Source organism: Ailuropoda melanoleuca, chromosome 20 (assembly GCF_002007445.2).
Source record: "Ailuropoda melanoleuca isolate Jingjing chromosome 20, ASM200744v2, whole genome shotgun sequence".
NCBI lineage: Eukaryota > Metazoa > Chordata > Mammalia > Carnivora > Ursidae > Ailuropoda > Ailuropoda melanoleuca.
Window position 1 is genome coordinate 16,281,155 of NC_048237.1, and position 20,565 is coordinate 16,301,719.

General features: G+C 36.1%; 1 protein-coding gene across 6 annotated transcripts in view; it reads left to right on the top strand.

Moving 5' to 3' along the window:
• Window positions 1-20,565, top strand: part of MIA2 (MIA SH3 domain ER export factor 2) — a 95,457-nt gene that overhangs the window by 14,935 nt on the left and 59,957 nt on the right. For 4 of the 6 annotated variants that reach the window (XM_034648417.1, XM_034648416.1, XM_019796635.2 and 1 more), the window contains 5 exons: window positions 1,295-1,428; window positions 4,092-4,178; window positions 6,946-8,173; window positions 15,212-15,415; window positions 15,512-15,612. In XM_034648417.1, coding sequence (XP_034504308.1) covers window positions 1,295-1,428; window positions 4,092-4,178; window positions 6,946-8,173; window positions 15,212-15,415; window positions 15,512-15,612 — 1,754 coding nt within the window. Of the gene's footprint in view, window positions 1-1,294; window positions 1,429-4,091; window positions 4,179-6,945; window positions 8,174-15,211; window positions 15,416-15,511; window positions 15,613-19,123; window positions 19,271-20,565 lie in introns of those variants that run through there. The other 2 variants (XM_011221301.3, XM_034648419.1) reach the window with 1 other exon arrangement.

A 20,565-nucleotide genomic window follows, 5' to 3' on the forward strand; every position in this document is an offset into this window, starting at 1 on the left:
AGGGCTAAATCTAGTATATGTGGTTATGATCATAGTTATTGGGGGCCTATTATGTGCTGAGTCTGGAGGGGTAAGAGTGTGTATCTAAGAGGAATAAAATGAAACGTCAGATAAGTTTCTTGACCTCCAGGAATTAGGTCAACATGAAAAAGTAAGTAGCAATACAACATAAGGATAATAGGTAATATTAAGGTTCAGAGAAGGGACAGAACAAGCTGGACCAGTTTGGGATATCTCATAGAAGAAGTAGGATACCAGTTGATCACAAAGAGAGACTGAAGAGTTTCTAGGCTTAGGAAAGAACAGAAAGAGTATGGAAGGCAGATATTGCAGTGAAAATAATCTCAGTGCAAATCTGGCTCCACCATTTATCAGGTGTTGCATGTTCAATATGGACCAACTCTCTAAGACTTAGTTAAAGGCTCATTTGCTAGACTGATAAAAGATTATCGACCTTATAGGTCTGTTTTGGGGATTTAATAAAATAAAAATATGAAAGAGTTATCATAATGCCTGGAATATATAATAGTCCCCTTTACCCATGGGTCACTTTCCATGGTTCTAGTTACCTGGGGTCAACCATGGTCCAAAAGCAGAAGATCAGTAGTAGCCCAACTCTATGTCATAGGGCTTACCTCATGTACCTCACTTCATCTCATTAGGGAGGCATTTTATCATCTTACATCATTGTAAGAAGAGTAAGTACAGTATAATAAGGTATTTTGAGAAAGAGAGATTGGTCACATAACTTTTATTACAGTATATTGTTGTAATTGTTTGATTTTACTATTATTGTTGTTAATCTCTTACTGTGCCTAATTTATAAATTAAACTTTATTATATGTATGTATACATAGGAAAAAAACATATTGTATACAGGGTTCAGTACTATCTGTGATTTTAGACACCCACTAGGGATCTTGGATCATATCCCCCACAGATAAGGGGGACTATTGTAGTAGGTGCTAGTAAGAAAACAAATTATCTTTACCTTTCCTTCCTGACAAGAATGATAATGACATACTCCAGAGACAATGGATAGATGAACTTGACTGTAAAGGAATAAGAGGAAGTCATTTTAAATAAGGAAGAGGATCAGGTTATGGATATCCTTGAATACCAAGCTAAAGAACTTAGAATTGATTCTGTGTGCAGTGGGAAGTCTATTCTATGTAGCTTTTTAAGGTGATAAATGATATGAAGAAATTAGGATAGAATGGAGGAGGGCAAGATGGGAGGGGGAGAAATAATATTTTAATTGAAATTGTGTTTTTTTCCTCACATGTTTACATAGCTTTAATAAGCAGAGTCTTAGCCTTGAGAGATTACAGAGGTCCTGACTGTCGATACCTGAACTTCACTAAGGGAGAAGAGATCTCTGTTTATGTTAAACTTACAGGAGAAAGGGAAGATTTGTGGGCAGGAAGTGTAAGTACCTATTTTTAAAAACTGAATGTAGAATAAAGCTTGTACAGAATACCTGCATTTCATTTCTAAAGGAACTTTAATAATTTTAAAGCACTTTACATATATAATATATATGTAATATACATATATATTTAAGAACCTTATCATTTTTTAAAAATTATTTATTTATTTGAGAGAGAGAGCAAGAGAGCATATGCATGAGTTGGGGGAGGGACAGAGGGGAAAAAACCTCAAGCAGACTCCCCGCTGAGCAGGGAGCCCCACATGGGGCTTGATCTCATGACTCTGAGATCATGATCTGAGCTGAAATCAAGAGTCCGATGCTTAACCAACTGAGCCACCCATGCTCCCCACCCTTAACATATTTAAACAAACAAAAAATGGTTGTATTCAGTCTTGGTTCCAGAATTTCTATAAAAGTAGTATTTTGGGAAGGCATTCTGGTTGGGATAGAAAACTAAGAGTGCCTTGAAATTATTTTTACATAGCATGCGTAGTTTTTGAAGTTAAGTTTTATATTTACTTGGAGAATAAAATTTAGAGGTGCTGGTGGAGATTATGGGACGTCTAGGCAGCACCAGTGATCCCATGGTGCTGCCAATAGCTAAGTTAAGAGAGACTGGGAAGTTTTAGTTAATCAGATCAAAAGACATGTCTTTCTGGGTCGCCTGGGTAGCGCAGTCCTTACCGTCTGCCTTCGGCTCAGGGTGTGATACCGGCGTTCCGGTATCGAGTCCCACACCGGGCTCCTCTGCTGTGAGCCTGCTTCTTCCTCTCCCACTCCCCCTGCTTGTGTTCCCTCTCGCCCTGTGTCTCTCTGTCACATAAATAAATAAAATCTTTAAAAAAAAAACAAAAATAAAAGACATGTCTTTCTGAGCAAATAAAAGACTTTTTGTTGTTGTTTAAGATTTTATTTATTTGAGAGAGAGAGAAGTGGTGGGGGGGGTAATGCAGAGGGAGAGGGAGAAACAGACTGTGGAGCAGGGAGCACAACGTGGGGCTTGATTCCAGGACCCCAAGAACATGACCTGAGCCGGAAGCAGACACTTACCTGACTGAGCCACCCAGGCACCCCAAGGATGGAGTTCTTATTGAAGAAATCCTCAGAGAAATGAGTAGCCTAGAGAATCAAGGTATATGAATTTTTCATGAAAAACAACAACAATTGGGAGAGCCTTTTATTTGGCCCAAAGTCCTATACTGAAATTCCTAGAAGCCTGAGTAATATCTCTAAATATGTAACAGGAAAATTAATGATTAATGTTTTCAGTTGGAAACACACTTGTATCTTTGATGGTATCATTATGCTTTATAATGAAAAGATGCTATAAGAAATTTTACTCCCAAGCTGAACAAGTGTGACCAACCTGATGCATACATTGTTTCCATATTGAACATGCAACAGATTTTTCTGTTGTATAGCCTCTGTGACCACTATTTGAAGGAGCAGGTTCTGTTTGGATGTATCCTGCTTTTTAGCATCAGGGGCTGTATGACTGAACCCCTGACTGTCAATGGCCAGAATTATTTGGCTTCTGCAGTTCCCAAGATTCCTTATTGCTTATGGTCTCTTAAACGTGCCAGTGTATGTCTTTGAACACATTAGAGGCAACCAATGCAGCTGTAAGAAAAATGACATGTTATCGTAAGAGGAAAAGAAAGCATTCTTTCATTTCCTATGTGAGAAAGTGACAGTTCCACACAAAAGCAGCATGTAATGTGTGGAGCCAGGGTGAAGTTTCAAGCATACTGAGTTCCATGCATTAGGTGTTTAGTCCAGGTAGGCAGCTGTCTAAGAAACCAAACTGCAGAGTTCACCCACAGACTATCAGTTTCCAAATAGCTACAGCAACTACAGAGCTGGAGGAATCACAGTTGAGGTGTAATGGTGCTGGATCAAAGGACCAAAACATGGTCTTTAAACTTTGCCAGGGACAGGAAATGGGCTGAGAGTGGTGAAACCTTCACTCTTGGGGGACATCTTCTATGGACTTAAACTGGATTAGGAAGATCCCTATTACCAAGGTAGCCCCAGAAAACTTGAATGGAACCACATCCTCTCAGGAGGACTCATAGATCTTTGCAGTTCTGATGAATCCATTTTGGCCCTTCAGAGTTTAAACCTCTTACTTGATTTTGACATCCTGAAAATGCTGAATATGTCACAGCTCCATCTAGCTTGGCTACTGCCATCATTCTTTTGCCTTTTGATATCCCAGGTTTACAGTGTAAATCTGGGTTCCATCTGGGTAAGGAAGGTCAGTGACAAACATAAAAAGGAAGAAAATCGGCGTGTGGAATGGTTTTCCCTCAGAAGTTTGAAAAAGTGGCCTTTTACAACTTGGCTCTTTGTTCCTTCAAATTAATACTATTTTTTTGAATAATAGGGGTGTCTGGCTGGCTTAGTTGATAGAGTGTGTGACTCTTGATCTTGGAGGTTCTAAGTTTGAGCCCCACATTGGGTGTAGAGATTACTTAAAAAAAAATCTCAAAAAAAAAAAGGAATATGATTTCACTGTCTTTTAGATGGCAAATGAAATCCAATTAATTTTTGTGATTTGAGATAGATGAAAGCCAAGGACATGGGGCAAAATTAGGCTCAATAGTAATTATAACTTTGATCATTCTTCCTTGCTAATCTTTATTCTTCATTTTGGTAGAAAGGAAAGGACTTTGGATATTTTCCCAGAGACGCAGTCCAGATTGAAGAGGTGTTCATATCTGAGGAAGTCCAGATATCAACTAAAGTGAGTATTTCAGTTGTTAATTGAATTTAAAATTTCTTGACGAAAACAGTTTTCTGCAGTGTAAGTGTCCATTGGTTAAGTATCTTGTATAGTGAATATGTAAAATAGCTGGTCTGAGAACTCACTCTAGGAATAGTTTGAGTATGTGAATAAAATTAGGTAAGACAAAGTTGATGACAGGCATAATGCTTTCCGAAAAATTTACAGACAGGTTAAGAGCATCATGGATTCTGGACTGAGTTCAAAGCCTGACTGTGGCCTTGTGTGCCTTAATTTTCTAATCTGTAAAATGAGGATGATGATTATAATACAGTGCTACTTCATGAATTTATTGGGGAAAGATGAACATAAGTATATAGAATAGCACTTGGTGCTATAAAAGTATTAGATATTATTACTAATGTTATTATCCTATGGAGACAAAATTTATTTCCTATCACTCTCTCTAGGTCTCATATCTGTACAATTTCTTTTTCTGTTGAATTTTAAATGAGCTTGATATTGTTGGGTTTTATAATGTTGGGGTTGATAATGAGAAAAGGAATCAGAAGGTGACTTTTCAATATATAAATTTCATTAGCCCATTTCATTCAGATTCCAGGTTAAGACAACTTATGTTAAATAAGGTCAATGTGAAGTAAGTTAGCCTAGTCAAGCAAACTATTATCTGGCTCCTTCCCAGCATAAATTCTGGGATTAACAGTCAATTTAATGTATAATTACTGGTCCTGTCAGTTTTATCTCCAAAATACATCTGGAATATATTGTCTTCTCATCATTTTCACTTTCCCCTTAGGCCTAATCCAAGGCTTCATCATCTCTTGATTAGAATACTGCAATATTGGTCTCCTTGCCTCTACTTTTGTCCTCCTCCAATACATTCTCCAAACAGCAATGGATCTCATAAGAACAAAACCAAAACCAAAACCAAACCAAAAAAAAATACCCCCCAAAACAAAACAAACCAAAAAACAAAAACAAAAAAACCTTCAAATGTCATTCCTTTGGTTTAAAGCCTGTTAATGGCTTTCCATTGAACCTAGAATCAAGCCCTGACTCCTTACCCCGGCTCTACATGATCTGCTCCTGTCCTCCACCTCCATCCCAATGACCCTGACACTGCCCTCCCCTCACTTACTATGCTCCTGGCCACATTTGCCTGTTGACTGTTCTTAGAACATGCCAAATACTTTCCTAGCCCAGAGACCCAAACAGGCTTCTCCTTCAGGTTCAAATGCTTTCCCCAGGTTTTTCACGTAGCTAGTTCCTTCTTATCCTTTACATGGCCATGTAAACATCAGTGCCTCAGAGAGGCCTTCCATGATGATTCTCGTGGAATTACTGCATCTTAATCACAGATTCCTGTTTATTTCCTCCATAGCACTTATCACAATTCATAATTACTTTTTTCCTTTTGTTTACTGTAGAATTTCAGCACCTAGAACTGTGTATAGCACATGGTAAGCATACAGAAGCCCTGCATTCTTAGGTCAAGGTCTCTGGGAAATAGACTCTGAGGTGGACCTTTGCATGCAAGAGCTTTACCGGGGAGTACTCTTAGGAGTAACACCTGTGAGGCATCAAAAGAAAAAGCAGGATTGGGCAGAGAAGTTGAACTGTGATGCAGTTGCAACAAAGGTCTCAGTTGATTCCATAAGAAACTCTGAACCTGAGATGGCCTTTCAGAGTTGCCCTGAATAGAGGCAAGGTGTGGGGCCTTTTTACCCTTACCATTACTGGCTCATCTGGGGTGGTGTAACTTGGGCTAGGTTAAGCTAGTGTTTACTCTAGACAGTTACTATTCTAAGCACTTTATTCATTTAATCCTCACAACACAACACCCCTATAAGGTAGGTACTGTCATTATCCTCATTTTACAGATGAGGAGACTGAGGCATAGAAGGGTCATATAATTCACCCAAGTTCAAAGAGCTAATAAATGGTAGGGTCAGGATTTAAACCTAGATGGTTGGCTCCAGAGTCTGTTCTCAATCACATATTATACTACAGTGCCTAAAACATTGTAAAATTTCAATTTTGAAGTTTACTTTTAAAAAATTCTGAACTTTATTCTCATTTCATAATAATCATATCCAAAGAACAGCACATATCACTGTTTCATACCTTCAGATTAAAAAATAATAACTTTGGGGCACCTGGCTGGCTCAGTCGGTAGAGCATGCAACTCTTGATCTCCAGGTTGTGAGTTCAAGCCCCACATTGGGTGTGAAGCCTCCTTAAAATAAAATATAAAAAAAAATATTAACTTCACCGCTTTTCTTCTTGATGATCTGTTCTGTGAGCTGAACAAGAGGATTCCCCACCGCAATTGTCTGTGTACAATATCTCAGTAAAAGAAGTCTAAATGAAGTGCAACTTTTAACAAGGCTTTCATGCTTTAGAGTCTCTGGGCTGTCTGAGCTGTCACTATGTGCTGTGAAATTCCCCTCTCTCAAACCACCACACAGCTGCATGTGTTTGGTTAGTGCACTCTTAAAAGAAGCAAGATTTTGTGGACCTGTATGCCTTTTTATCAAGTTTATTTTCAGAATATACTCAAAGCCTAGATTTTTCATTTAGATTTTTATCATTGACCCTGAGTCAGTTGTGATATAAATGCTTGAGATTAGGAGATCTGATTTTAGTGTTTGTTGTGCTGCTGAGCTAGCTGTATGGCCTTGGGAAAATCATAGTCATCTATTTTAAGTGATTTAGGGAGAAACAAGGAATTTTAGTATATTTATGTCAGTCATTTTTTCTCTTATAGGAATCTGATTTTCTTTGTCTTCTTGGAGTAAGTTACACTTTTGAAAATGAAGACAGTGAATTAAACAGTGATGATGGCAAAAATATATATCCATATGAAGAAGATAAAGACCAAAAATCTAGTGTATATGAAAGTGATTTTCAGACAGAATCTGGATTTTATTCAACTTCTGAAAGTACTTTGTTTGAAGATCAGTTTCCAGCATCAGAGGCTCCTGAAGATATCAGAAGTACTAGTGAATCAAAATACTGGGAAGGAGTGGAAGCTGGAAGTATGGAAGAGGATTCTGTTCCAGAAGTGGATCACATCCCGCCATCCTCGCCTGAAGTGAAAGGTTGGTTTGGATTTGGAAGGGAACTAGCTGAAGGGAAGACCTTTGAATCAGTTATTGAACCTCTACAAGAAAGCTCATTTCAAAGTAGAAAAATAGCAGGAGAAGATGAGAATGACCTAGAAGAATTAAATAATGATGAACCCCAAACAGAAGAACCTGAACTGGAATTCAATCCAGTGCCAAAGAAACAGTCTGAACTAGGTTCTGAATCAGAGACCATTATCAGTCCTGAAGCCACTGGTTGGTTTGGGGGTAGTTTTAAAAGTTATTTAGGTTTTGGAGGTGAGGATACAGGACTTGAATTATTGTCCAAAGAAAGCAATCCACCACTACAAGATGTTCCTAATTCCCTATCATCTGAGGAAGAACCCACAGTTCCATGCACAGAAATATTAACAGAAAAAGAAGACACAATCGTCAATGATACCTCAATTCTCAAGCCAAGTTGGTTTGATTTTGGTTTTGGTATGCTAGACTTTGTATATACCAATGAAGATAAAATTCTATCAGATGATGGAAAAAGTGAAGAAGGAGGTGGGGGAGATAAACATGAACATCTTCCAACAAGTGAATTTGACCCTGATAAAGAACAAGAAACAAAAACAATAAAAATTATGGAAACTGAAGATCAAGTAGGCAAGGAAAGAGTCCTAGAGAAAACAGATGATTCTGATACCGTACCATATTTAAAGAAGTTGTTATATAATTTTGACAACCCTTGGAAATTCCAGGACATTCCCAAGGAAATGGAATTGCCATTTTCCAAACAGATACAGGATGAAAATGATGAAAATAATGTAATTGAAAATGATGAAACAGAAGAATTTTCAGCTGAAAATTATCACACAAATAATATGAAAGTTATGATGCTGAAAAGCAGATCCAGTCAGTCAGGTTGGTATAAAATATCTATAATTTTATGTATGTATGTATGTATTTATTTATTTAAGATTGTATTTATTTATTTATTTGACACAGAGAGAGAGAGCACAAGCAGGGGGAGCAGCAGAGGGAGAGGGAGAAGCTCTCTGCTGAGCAGGGAGCCTGATGTGGAACTCGATCCCAGGACCCTGGGATCATGACCTGAGCTGAAGGCAGATGCTTAACTGACTGAGCCACCCAGGCACCCCTAATATAATTTAATTTTTTAAACATAGTTTATTCTTATAAGTACAAATCGGATGAAAAAGTCCAGAAATCCATGTTTCTCAAAATACTCAATAATCAACAACCTTATCAACTACACTTCTATTAATTTCCGGTTTACTCTGGGTCTTAGATCTCTTAGTAGTATAAAATAAAATACCAAGGAAGAAAGAATGACTGGAGATACATAGATGTTCCAAGAAGATCTTAAGGTAGTTTACAATAAGTTTTTATTTTTATTTATGTAGTATATGTAAACAGGTTTAAACATATAAATATTACTAAGCCTTTTTTTTTCTTTTTAAACAAAAGCAACTTCTGTTCCCTCTGTCCATCTCTACTCTCACGTGTTCCAGGGACAGTAATTTATTTCTTTTCTTTCTTTCCCTTTCTTCCTTTTCTTTCTTTCTTTCTTTCTTTCTTTCTTTCTTTCTTTCTTTCTTTCTTAAACAAATTTCTTTTAGTATTTATCTCTTTTTTCTAAAGAAATCCTTTATATTGTTCGGCTTTGGTTAATCTGTATTAGATGATGTCCATCGACTTTCTATTTTGGTAAATGAGGATTTCTTTCTGCTCATTTACATTAAGTTTTTAGCTCATTAACACCTTCCCAATATAACTATATTTGAATGGTTTTCTTTCAATTCTGGGAGCTCAAAGGTAGGCAATGGAAGAGGGCAGAGTATCAGACAATACTTCTAGATGTAGATGTCTAGGTATCTAGCCATTTCTATGATTAAAAATACGTGGATTGTGTTTTAAGTAAAGAATTATATAACATGACTTCCCCACACTTCCATTCTGATGTCTCTCTGATGGACAGATTAGGAACTCTGCAAATACTGGCCAATAATACAGGAACGATTGAACCCTAGAATGACAGAGAGCCCTTCACAACAAGAGGTCAAAAATGTTGCAGACTCAGAAGGAAACAGATTTATTTCTATCAGAAATAGTTGATTTTCTTGAATTTCCAGAAGAACTATATGTCATTTCTTAATATTCTCCAAAATGTGAGCTCTTTACTTAATTAATATCCTTAACCAGAATGTAGACTTAGATTCTTACCCTTTTCTAAATGAGAAAGGCGTAGGTGTGATGCTTTTTAATGACTAAAATATTAAAGCCCTAGACTGCTAAAGGCTAAAGAGGAAATTATTTTGTTCGACACTTGTTAGATCCTAAAGGAATATTTGTGAAAAAGCAGATAAGAGTAATTGGGAAGAATAAGTGAGACTAAGATAAAGCAAAACAATATCAGGTCCAGAAATAGGGAAGATTCGAAATATAGATATGTGAAAATATTTTAGAGTATATGTATAGAAACTCAAGGACAACCTGAATATCACTTTGGTGGAACTAAATATCACTTTATTATTTCATATAGTGATGCTAAGGGAATTTCTAAATATGAAAACTTGGAGAACAATCAAATGAGAATAGGGCATTTATGCAATTATAACTAGTTTTGAGGGACTTTCATGAAAATAGTCAAAAATTCCTTCAAATTTCTAAAAAAGATATGTCATTCTATATAAACAAAATATCTTATTCCAAAATATTATGATATTAATTAAATGGAAAATAACCTGGTATCATGCAAAATTTGTTTTTAAAAAGAAATACTAAAAGGAATTCAGATAAAGCCATAGGCCCTATTTTTTGGCCATTGGAGAAATAGCTACAACAGCCAAAATTTTCAGATAATTTCAACAACTCTTTTAGGAAATAGCAAATGAAAATTTGCCTTAATCAGAAAGAGTGTATAAAAAAATGAATTACTGACCTTAAATCAAGATTTACGAAAGTCTGAGACCTGAGATAACCAGATTTACAGAAAAACTAATATACTGATATAGGTATTTACAAAACAGATAAATTAGGGAACATTTATTTATACCACGATATTAATAGCTATTTTACAAAAGGACTCCAGTTGAACTTATTTAAATAATGAGTTCCCCTAGTACAGTTAAATATGAAAAGTTCTTCATTATTTTATTTGACTTAAAATTGTTTATAACAATTGTATGAAAGGCATATCTGTATCTAATGTAAATTTAAAAACTTAGGTTTAAGTCGTGTGAAAATAATACCCTGACATTAATTTAATTAATTAATTAAATATAGAAATACCATAGGAAGTATTCATTTTTCTTAACACATGTATTTACTTTAAATGCAGTTAAAACAGTATTTTATTTTATTAAAGATTTTATTTGAGGGAGAGACCAAGAGAGCACGAGTTGGGGGAGGGGCTGAGGGAGAGGGAGAAGCAAGCTCCCCGCTGAGCAGGAAACCCAACATGGGGTTCCATCCCAGGACCCTGAGATCATGTCCAGAGCCAAAGGCAGACATTTAACCGACTGAGCCACCCACGCGCCCCTTTAAAAAATTGTTTTAGATGAAGACCTGAGCTGAAACCAAGAAGCTTAACCAACCGAGCCACCCACACACCTCTGATTGCTCATTTTTAACTTTAATGTCCACGGGTGGCATTATTAAATTACTGATATGTGTTTGCTTACTTGGGACTCATCTTTTGAACAATGCCAAATAAATGGCAGCATCAAAGTGTTATGTTAAATTCATAATTGAAAGTGCAATATTAGACACTGTATTATTCTCTTAGTAATCTTCAATACTACTTTTCAGAACTACACTCATACTTTCCTATGCTTGTTTTAAAAAGTAACTGAGAAGTAAATCACACAGTTTACCTGAATACTATACTTCAGGCTAGGACTGGTTAGAACTTTTTTCCCCTTTTTTACTTTTTAAAAGATTTTATTTATTTGACAGAGAGAGAAAAAAAAACAAGCAGGGGGCATGGCAAGCAGAGGGAGAGAGAGAAACAGCCTCCTGCTGAGTAAGGAGCCAGATGCAGGCTAGATCCTAGAAACCTGGGATCGTGACTTGGGCTGAAGGCAGCTGATTAACCCACCGAGCCACCCGAGCACCATGACCTTTTTTTCCCTTTAACTCTGATTAGTTAATTCAATCAAATGATCAGTTTAAACTGTGTTTGAAAATGGAATTGTCTTAAAATAAATGGCTATTTGATATGGTATGCACATGAATATATGATGCAACAATACAAATGTGGAAAATTCTGACATGGTTCAAATTAAAATTTTTTTCAATTAATTTTGGGGAAGGATAATCCTTTTTATTTTTATTTTTTATTTTATTATTTTTTAGGATTTTATTTATTTATTTGAGAGAGCACAAGCTGGGGAGGGGGCAAAGAGAGATGGAGGAACAAATTCCCCACTGAGCAGGGAGCCCAACTCAGGGCTCAATCCCAGGATCCCCAGATCACGACCTGAGCTGAAGTCAGATGCTTAACCAACTGAGCCATCCAGGGGCCCCAGATAATCCTTTTTTATTTTTATTTTTTTAAGATTTTATTTATTTATTCGACAGAGACAGAGACAGCCAGCGAGAGAGGGAACACAAGCAGGGAGAGTGGGAGAGGAAGAAGCAGGCTCATAGCGGAGGAGGCTGATGTGGGGCTCAATCCCATAATGCTGGGATCACGCCCTGACCCAAAGGCAGACGCTTAATCTTAACCACTGTGCCACCCAGATAATCCTTTTTAAATGAAGGTTCTCAAAAGATGTGCATATATATTTTCATTCTAAATTTGAACTCAGGTATATTATCATTTAAAGGTATAAATCATTTAAATATTTAATATGTAGCAAAAAAGTCAGAAAAATCAGGAATATTTTATTTAAATCTCTATCAGCCTTGTTACACTGAAATTCAAAATGAAACTTATATTTTCCCTAGTGATCATATTATCAGTTGGATAATATAAAATTTTTCTCTGCCAGTACAGATTTATGACTTCTGTAAAAAAAAGCAGTGATAAGATTTATAATTTCTTGAGTTCCTTCTCAGAAATTTATGGCACTCATTGAAGCAATATGTGAATTTCCTGAGATCACCAAATTAAGGAAACATGTAATTTTGCCTTTGTCAGACACATTCATAGCATAGTAATGAAATCCAAAATGCAATTTACTATTTATTTTAATTTGATTTCTCAGCACAACTTTATGCTGTTATTGGGTCTGAAAGAGAAAATAAGCATATATGTGTGTATACTCATGGAAGCATGTATTTTACTAACAGTTGAATGAGAATATCTTGAAGTTTTTTACTTTTATATTCTGCTTAAAATATCTGCATTTTTCCTCTACTGAGCCAACATAAACAAACAAAATGTTATTTTAATGCCGTCAATCTTTGCTTAATTGCTAAAATAACGTAAATAATGATGTCAAGAATATAGTTTGAACTTATCTATATTTGTTTTACACAACACACTCAAATTAGTAAATAATTTACTTTAAAATATAAGACATCCTATAATTACTAGCCAATAAGGATTGCTCTCAATCATTCAAAATTTTCACTTGATATAAAGGATGTATCTGATTTTAGGATTTAAAAAGCTTCTATTTATTCACTGTTTCTTCTAATATACCTACTGGATAATATGATATGCTATATAATAATATACTGGAGATGGGATGAAGGGGGAAACAAAGATTGACTTTGAAATTAACAAAGCTGCAAGAGAGTGGAAAAAGTACAATACCTAACATTTGATTGGTATGTTGTCATTTTCAAATTTGTTTCAAATATCCTAAGCTTATGGGTATCTTTCTGTGCAAATGGCTAATCGGTTTCTTTGGTAGTGGGTGGTTCTTCCATCTTTGGAGCAATTTCATTTAAAGTTTGAGAGAAGGGGTGCCTGGGTGGCTCGGGTGGTTAAGGGTCTGACTTCTGCTTGGGTCATGATCTCAGCGTTCTGGGATTGAGCCCTGAGTCAGGTTTCGCACTCAGGTGGGAGTCTGCTTCTCCCCCTTTCTCTGCCCCTCGCCCCTCTCATGCTTGCGTGCTCTCTCTCTCTAAAATAAATAGATAAAATCTTTTTAAAAAATTGAATGATAATGGCTTTTATATTTAATAGTACATACTGGCAAATATGTGTTGTAGATATGCACAATCCAGTGGACTAGATTGCAGAACTTGGAAATTAATTGCTGTAAGTTTTAATATTGCCTTTCTTTGTGTAACTGGCTCAGTTTGTTCTATTTATTAAATAGAATAGGTGGTTATGTAGGATATGATTACGCTGGTTACAATAACTGCTGTGGATATGGTGATTCCAGCAACCAGCAGAGTCGTTATGGAAAAGTATCCAGGCAAGGTGGTCATCGAAATAGTTACTGACTGTACTAAATTATTCCGTTTGCAACTTATCCCCAACAGGTGGTGAAACCCTATTTTCCAATCTGAAGATTCATTTGAAGGTGGCTCTGGCCACCTACTCATAGTAGTTTAAATAATTTTTTGTGTCAAGTCCCCAAATGGAAGTATCATGTAGAGTCCCTCTGAAGTTTGATTCTGAGTTCTCATTAAAAGAAATTTGCTTTCGTTGTTTTATTTCTTAATTGCTATGCTTCTGAATCAATTTGGGTTTTATGTCCCTTCAGTATTGTAGAGCAAGTCTTGTGTTAAAAGCCCTGTGTGACAGTGTCATGATGTAGTAGTGTCTTACTGGTTTTTTTAATTAATCCTTTTGAATTAAAAAACGGTAGGCTGTAGATCTTGTAAATGATATTGGTCATTTTGACTCTTTCTGGTTCTCTAACAGATAAAGTAAGAATAATCTATCTTACCAATTTTCTTGAATGGCAGGGACATATATTTTTGTAATGGTATTTAAATATTACACTTTCTTGGGTAATAAATGTATCTAAGAGGAATGAAATCCTATACAGAGCTATTTAATGTCTTACTCTTAGTCATAAGCTTATATAGCCAACAGAGTTGTTAAGAGTTATGTTAGTTTTTTAAAAAATAGTTTTTAGGACAAAAAGGCAATGTAGAGAACAGAATTGTATACAGTTTTAAAAATTCTTCCTTGGTAAAAGAATAAAGAAAAGGCATTGTGATAGGCTGAATAATGACCATTCAAAGATGTTCATGTCTTAATTCCCAGACCCTGTGACTATGTTACTTGACATGGCACAAATGACCTTCAGACGTGCTTAAATTAAGCATCCTGAGATGTAGAGAATATCTTAGTGGGCCCAATATAATCACAACGTTTGTTAAAGGTGGAAGGAAGAAGGGTCAGAGTAAGGGAGAGGTTAGAAGATGCTGCAGTGCTATCTTTGAAAATGAAAGAAGGGGCCATGAGCTAAAGGATGCAGGTGGCCTCCAGAAGGCAGAAAAGGCAAGGAAATAGATTCTCCTCTAGAGCCTACAGAAGGAACACAGCCTTGCCAACACCTTGGTTTTGGGACTTTTGACATCCAGAAATCTAAGAGAATATATTTGTATTGTTTAAATCACTAAGCGTGGTAATTTATTACATTGGAAGGCTGCAATTTATGTTTTAGTGAATTCATTCCATAAAGAAATGTTACAATGACCACAAAAATTCGAAGAATGTCCTGCCTAGAAAACAAAAGGGAAGCCTGCAACAAAGCAAGTATTAAAAGAACTCCAGGGGCGCCTGGGTGGTTCAGTTGGTTGAGTATCCAAATCTTGGTTTTGACTCAGGTAATGATCTCATGGATTGTGGGATTGAGCCCTACATGGTGCCCCATGTGAAGCCCCATGTGGGGCTCCCCACTTAGCGGGGAGTCTGCTTGAAGATTCCCTCCCTCTGCCCCTCTCCCAATGCACACACATGCTCTTTCTCTCTCTCTTTAAAATAAATAAGTCTTTAAAAAACCCAAACATTTCTAATTTTATTTGCAGATATGGCTTCTAAAATAGAGTCACCCGGGAGAATTCATAAAGAAGTACATTTCAAAACTCCGTCTTCTAAAAATAATGATGAAAAATCAGAAACATCACTAGGTACTGAAGGATCTACTCAGGTGGAAATAGACAGATCTGTGGAAAATATCCTGCCAAGTAGTCAGATGGTTTCAACTGGTTACTTTTTGTCTTCTCAAGAAGGTAAGAAAAAAGTTTTTTAATGCAGCAATTAAGGAAGAAATTAGATTCAAAAGTTATATCACATTAAGTGTTAACTTTTTATTTATAAATTCACAGAAGATGCTTCTGAGTATCAAATTCTGAAATATTTATTTCAAATTGACATTTGTGGTTTCATGAATTCTGCATTTTCATCAATTATAATTCTTACAGAAAGGGTAAGTTGACCTTTTAAACCTTTGCAGTAATTTTACCTATTTTTCTAAATATAGGAGCAATCGAAAATGATGTTTGAGGGAATCCTCCCTATGCAAATGTTACACAATGTTTCTCTTTCCATAAAATCTTACCTGTAAGATTTCTCTTACATGAATGTTTTGTTGCACGGATATTGTTAAGGATTTTTTTAAACCTTTCCTTAAGTTTTGTTAATCTTCAACATTTTTTTTCTATTTTCTTCCCTTTTTTTTCAAATCAGGGAAAATTATGCTAAGTGAACTAACTTGGAAATAGTATGAGCTAAAATGAATCTTAAATCTTAATAGTATCGGAGCGATAGCTGTAATCTCAAAATGGTGTGAGAATCCTACAAAAGCAACTAGTATCTCAAAATTTAACCAAGCCATAACTAAAATTCCACTTTTTATTGTAAATCCTATTAAATCCTATCTCATTTATTGTAAATGAGATATTGCCAAGGACTTAGCTATAGTACTTTACGTAGAAGGCCTTTTACAAATGTTACTTCCTTTTCTCATCTACTGCTAACATATAAATAATTGAAGAAGCACTTTTATCTTCTTATTTACATTTTAAGATGAAATTTATCAGTGGCAGCTTTAAGGAGCTTACTGTAGTTGGAGGACATAGGTAAAAAAAGCAGTAATTATAATACAGTGCTGTAATAGCCATAGGATGCTGTGATAGACTGATCAGCCTACTGATGCCCTAGTAGACTGACTGAATGGTAGGTAGAGATGGTGGGGAAGAAGGCCCTGGGAAAGTGTCTCAGAGGAGATCATACTTGAGCTTACCTTGAAGGAAGAGGAGTTAGCCAGACAAAGAAAGGTTCTGCATTCTAGGTGGAGGAGAGAACATTTTTTAAAGGCAAAGAAGTTGGAGAGATCAAGTCATTTTTGGCGAACTATAAGCAATTCAATTTGATTGAATATAGGATGAGAATGAAGATTACACAGGGATTGAATCAAGAATAGCTTCAGATGTTATAATAGGAAGGTGAACTCTATCTTGTAGATGATGGGCACTATTGAAGAATTTTAAGCAGGGAGTGAAATGAAAAAGTTTCATTTATAAAGTCTATCTGTCAACATTATCAAATAAGGATTGAACAAGTAAAGACCAAAGGCAGGCTTGGTCAAGAAGTTATTATATTAGTTTAGGAAATAAATGGTGAAGGTCTAAATCAGGGTATATAAACTCAAATGAAATGAATGAAGTCTAGGTAAAGAGGAGAACTCTAACCAACGGAGTGGGTATGCTTTCTCCAAAGGATTTAGCTACTATTTACCTTTAACCTGGTTTTGCCAGATCTTTTGATATTTCAAGAAAAGTTGGAAATCTGGATATTTTGTGTGAAATCTCTTGGTTTTGAATGCTGACAAATATTCCGATTAAGAAGAAATACCATACAGGTCAGACAAAATGTTCTGTGGATCAATTTTGGCCCACTAGCCACCCTTTTAAACCTTTGGTCTAATAGCTGATGGTGGTTGTTAAAATGATTGGAAGGACAAACTAGATAGATCTTTTGTAGATAGAATTCATTGGATTTAATGATGGATTGAATGTAGCATGGAGAGGAAAATAGAAAAGTGAGGATAACTTACCAGGTTTCTAGCTTGGGTGACCAGGTAGATCGTGGTGATTGTGGTAAGAGTCTGTGAAAACTGGGCTTAATAACATGTATCATTTTGCTTTCAGAGGCTTCCTCTTCACTTTATTTCTTCGCTGAGGTTCTAGAGAGTTGATATTACCTGGCAAATAAGCCCAGAGAAGTGATTAATTTACCCTGTATGATTTGGTCTTAAAAACACTGATTAAAACCTTTACTTAGAAATCTGCTCCATCATAGGAGAAAAGAAAAACCAATAATAATGATGATTATAAAAAGTCATAATAAAACTTTCCACTCCCCATGGAATTAGTTCTATACTGGCATGTCCTACTGACACATCCCTCCCCTTTCAACCCTTCCCCCACAAATTATACTAGTGAAGTTACTAAATTAAAAAAAAATTAATTAGTATGCCACATTCACCTCTCATATAAAGTGCTTATTTAATAAGGCTATGAAGTATGTTTATTTTTGTGGACTCAGTAAATACAGTCAAGCAGATTTTACTTTAACCCTTTTGGTTGAAATTTTTTAGACATGGGAATATTGAATTTAAATTTATGGTAATTATCTTGTGACCTTGGAAAGTTACTTGTTTTGGAGGACAGTCTCAGGTTTAAAACTCTAATAATCAGAAGGTGAGAGTAGATGACAGGCTGCTGGTTAAAACTGACTTGTGCATTGTTTAAAAAATTAAGAACCAATTACCAACATTTGAAAGGTGAGTTGATACAAAAATCTGAATTTCTGGGTTCTCTTGAAAAAGTAGAAGATTGTAATACATAGTCTCCCATTTTCATATGGCAACGAGAAGCTTAAGGAATAGTACTTGCATTTAATAGCCATGAATTCTTCATTTCCCTGCATTTATTTCACCTGTATGGCTCTAGAGGGCTTTAAGGTCATAATGTTTGGACTAAACGTTCTGAAGAATTCCTGCCAGACCTAGAATTCTAACAATCTTAGTGCATCTACTAAGCTCCCATAAGATAGCTTTGAACAGCTGCAGTAAATGGAAAATTTGAGCAATTTTCCAGTTAAATTTAGGTGAAAAGTTTTCCTTTTCTTCTGCCTGAATGTTTCAGGTTATTGTTTCTATTTGCTAGTGATTTCAGTTAGATTTTGTACACAATATACATTTTTTGAATGGTTTAAGTAATAGGAATACTACTTTTTATCTACTCAGTAACTGAGGAAGTACTTTGAGTTCTACCATTTATCTATTCTTAATTAGAATGCTTCCTTTATATGTGGAATTAACAAAGCAAAGTACCCAGCTCTTGTTCAACAGGTAACTCCTGATTCAATATGTTCTGAGAAAAACTCTTACCTCACCAGTACAGAGAATGAAAGTGTGGCTCAGTATGTGATAGCCCATGACTTGCCTGTTTAATGAAATGGGTGTAACTGGTACCTACAGCTTTGCAACAGGGCCCTTCATAAGGGAAATCAATTTCTAGGTTGTGGACAAGGTTTACTGGTTAGCATGTTTCCAGTGTTCTTTGATGCTTCCTACTAGTTGTCACTAACACTAACAGCGTTTGTTCTCCATTTCCCTTAGAGCAGGTCTACATAGGACAGTAAAATCCAATGTCTACTTGAGAACAATCTTTGAATATCTTTTACATGGTAAAAATCAGGTATTCTATATGAATAGACTATAGAATAAAACATTAAATTTAATTTTTATCAGTTATCAAATTCAGGATATCTTTTTCAATTGTAGATTTTTATGAGGGTAGTAATGTGTATGATATTTTAGAAAAAAAACATATTTAATGAGGAGTGACGGCCATGAAATTGGATTCTGTGTTGGTAGTCACAACTCCACCTATGGCACCCCTTTACCACACAAGTGTCAAAACAGGTCACAGTTTGTGTGGAAACAGGAGTGTAGCAGATGTATGAGAATCTGTAATCCTTCTCAAGGATATGAGGTGCTTAGTAGAACTTTATTTACACGCTAAGATATTTTAACATGAACTTCTTAAAAAATGGAATCGAAAGATCTAGAGGATGAGGTAAGTTTCTATATGACTATTAAGTGTACAGTAAAGAAATTAGGTTTGAATTTGGCACTGAGTTGAAGTTTTACCGTGTTTTTGTTATGGGGGAATCTTTTAGATTTTTAAAAATTTTCATTTATAATTTTGTCCCTAATCTATGTTTTTAATATTTGGAATGGTAATTACTGAAAAATTGGAAAAGGACACAGACTGCCTTAGGGTGGGCAAAAGGATTAAAAAAATGTTTTAGGTTATAAATAAGTCCTGAAAGCTGAACATGATTCTAGAGTTATCTGAAAATGTTCAGACAGTGAAGATTTTTTTTATCAATACAATGCTCTAATTGATATACATTGTTCTAGGATTCTCTGAAATTTTGAATATAAAATTTTGGTTATGCTTTTTTGACTTGAATTAAGCTATTCACATAATGTAATTCCAATACACACTGTCCAACATATAGGAAGGTTGTGTAATACCTTAAAAATGGAGAATTATTAAGCAATTTCTGCTACGTTTTGATACTGATAGTTCCTGGAAACTCCACAGGCTGATGTGGCAAAAGAGAGCACTTTGAGTTCCAAACAACTAGGCCCCATTTTGGTCCTAAAAATCAACCGTTGTTAACCTGGGCCATTTTTTGATTCTTTTTGGCACAGTTGTTCTGTTGCTGCCAGCTTACATTAGGGAACTTTGCTAAGGATTTGATATTTTGTTTAACTATTGCGTTCTCTTGGGTGATTTGTTTAGGAAGAAGTATCTGCTTCTTTTTGTTTGCTTCACTGAGGACTTGTATTAGGCCCAGTTGGTTGAGGATTATTATTGCTGGCAAGGAAGACTTACAGGTTGTCCTTTACACCTGTGTCAGCCAAAACTCTCTCACGAACCAATCCAGCACTCCATACTTTATTCAACAGACCTAAAAATAGGGTCCTAAATTTAGACCGCAAGGTGCTACTTTTAGCTACCCTTCTCAGAGGAGAACACCAGTCGCTGAGCAAAGGTCCGCTGGGGTTTGCTTTAGCGTTTGGGTAATTAGGAGCTCCTGGGATTTAAGACAGTTCTGCCTAGCAAGTGCCCAGGTAGAAGTGAGTAAACCCCTGCAATCCTCCTCAGGGCAGAGGAGACCCGATCGAAGTTGCCTTGCGTGGGAGAGGTTAAACTTTGCCCAAACCACAGCTGACCCCCGACGCCTTCCTGTCCAAAGTTCGGAAGCGGTTGGCAGGACGCACAGGCAGGGGCCCTGCAGACCATTTTCTGACTGGAATGAAGGCGGCGGCCTTTTTCCTTGGGCCGGCAGCGTCCCCCGG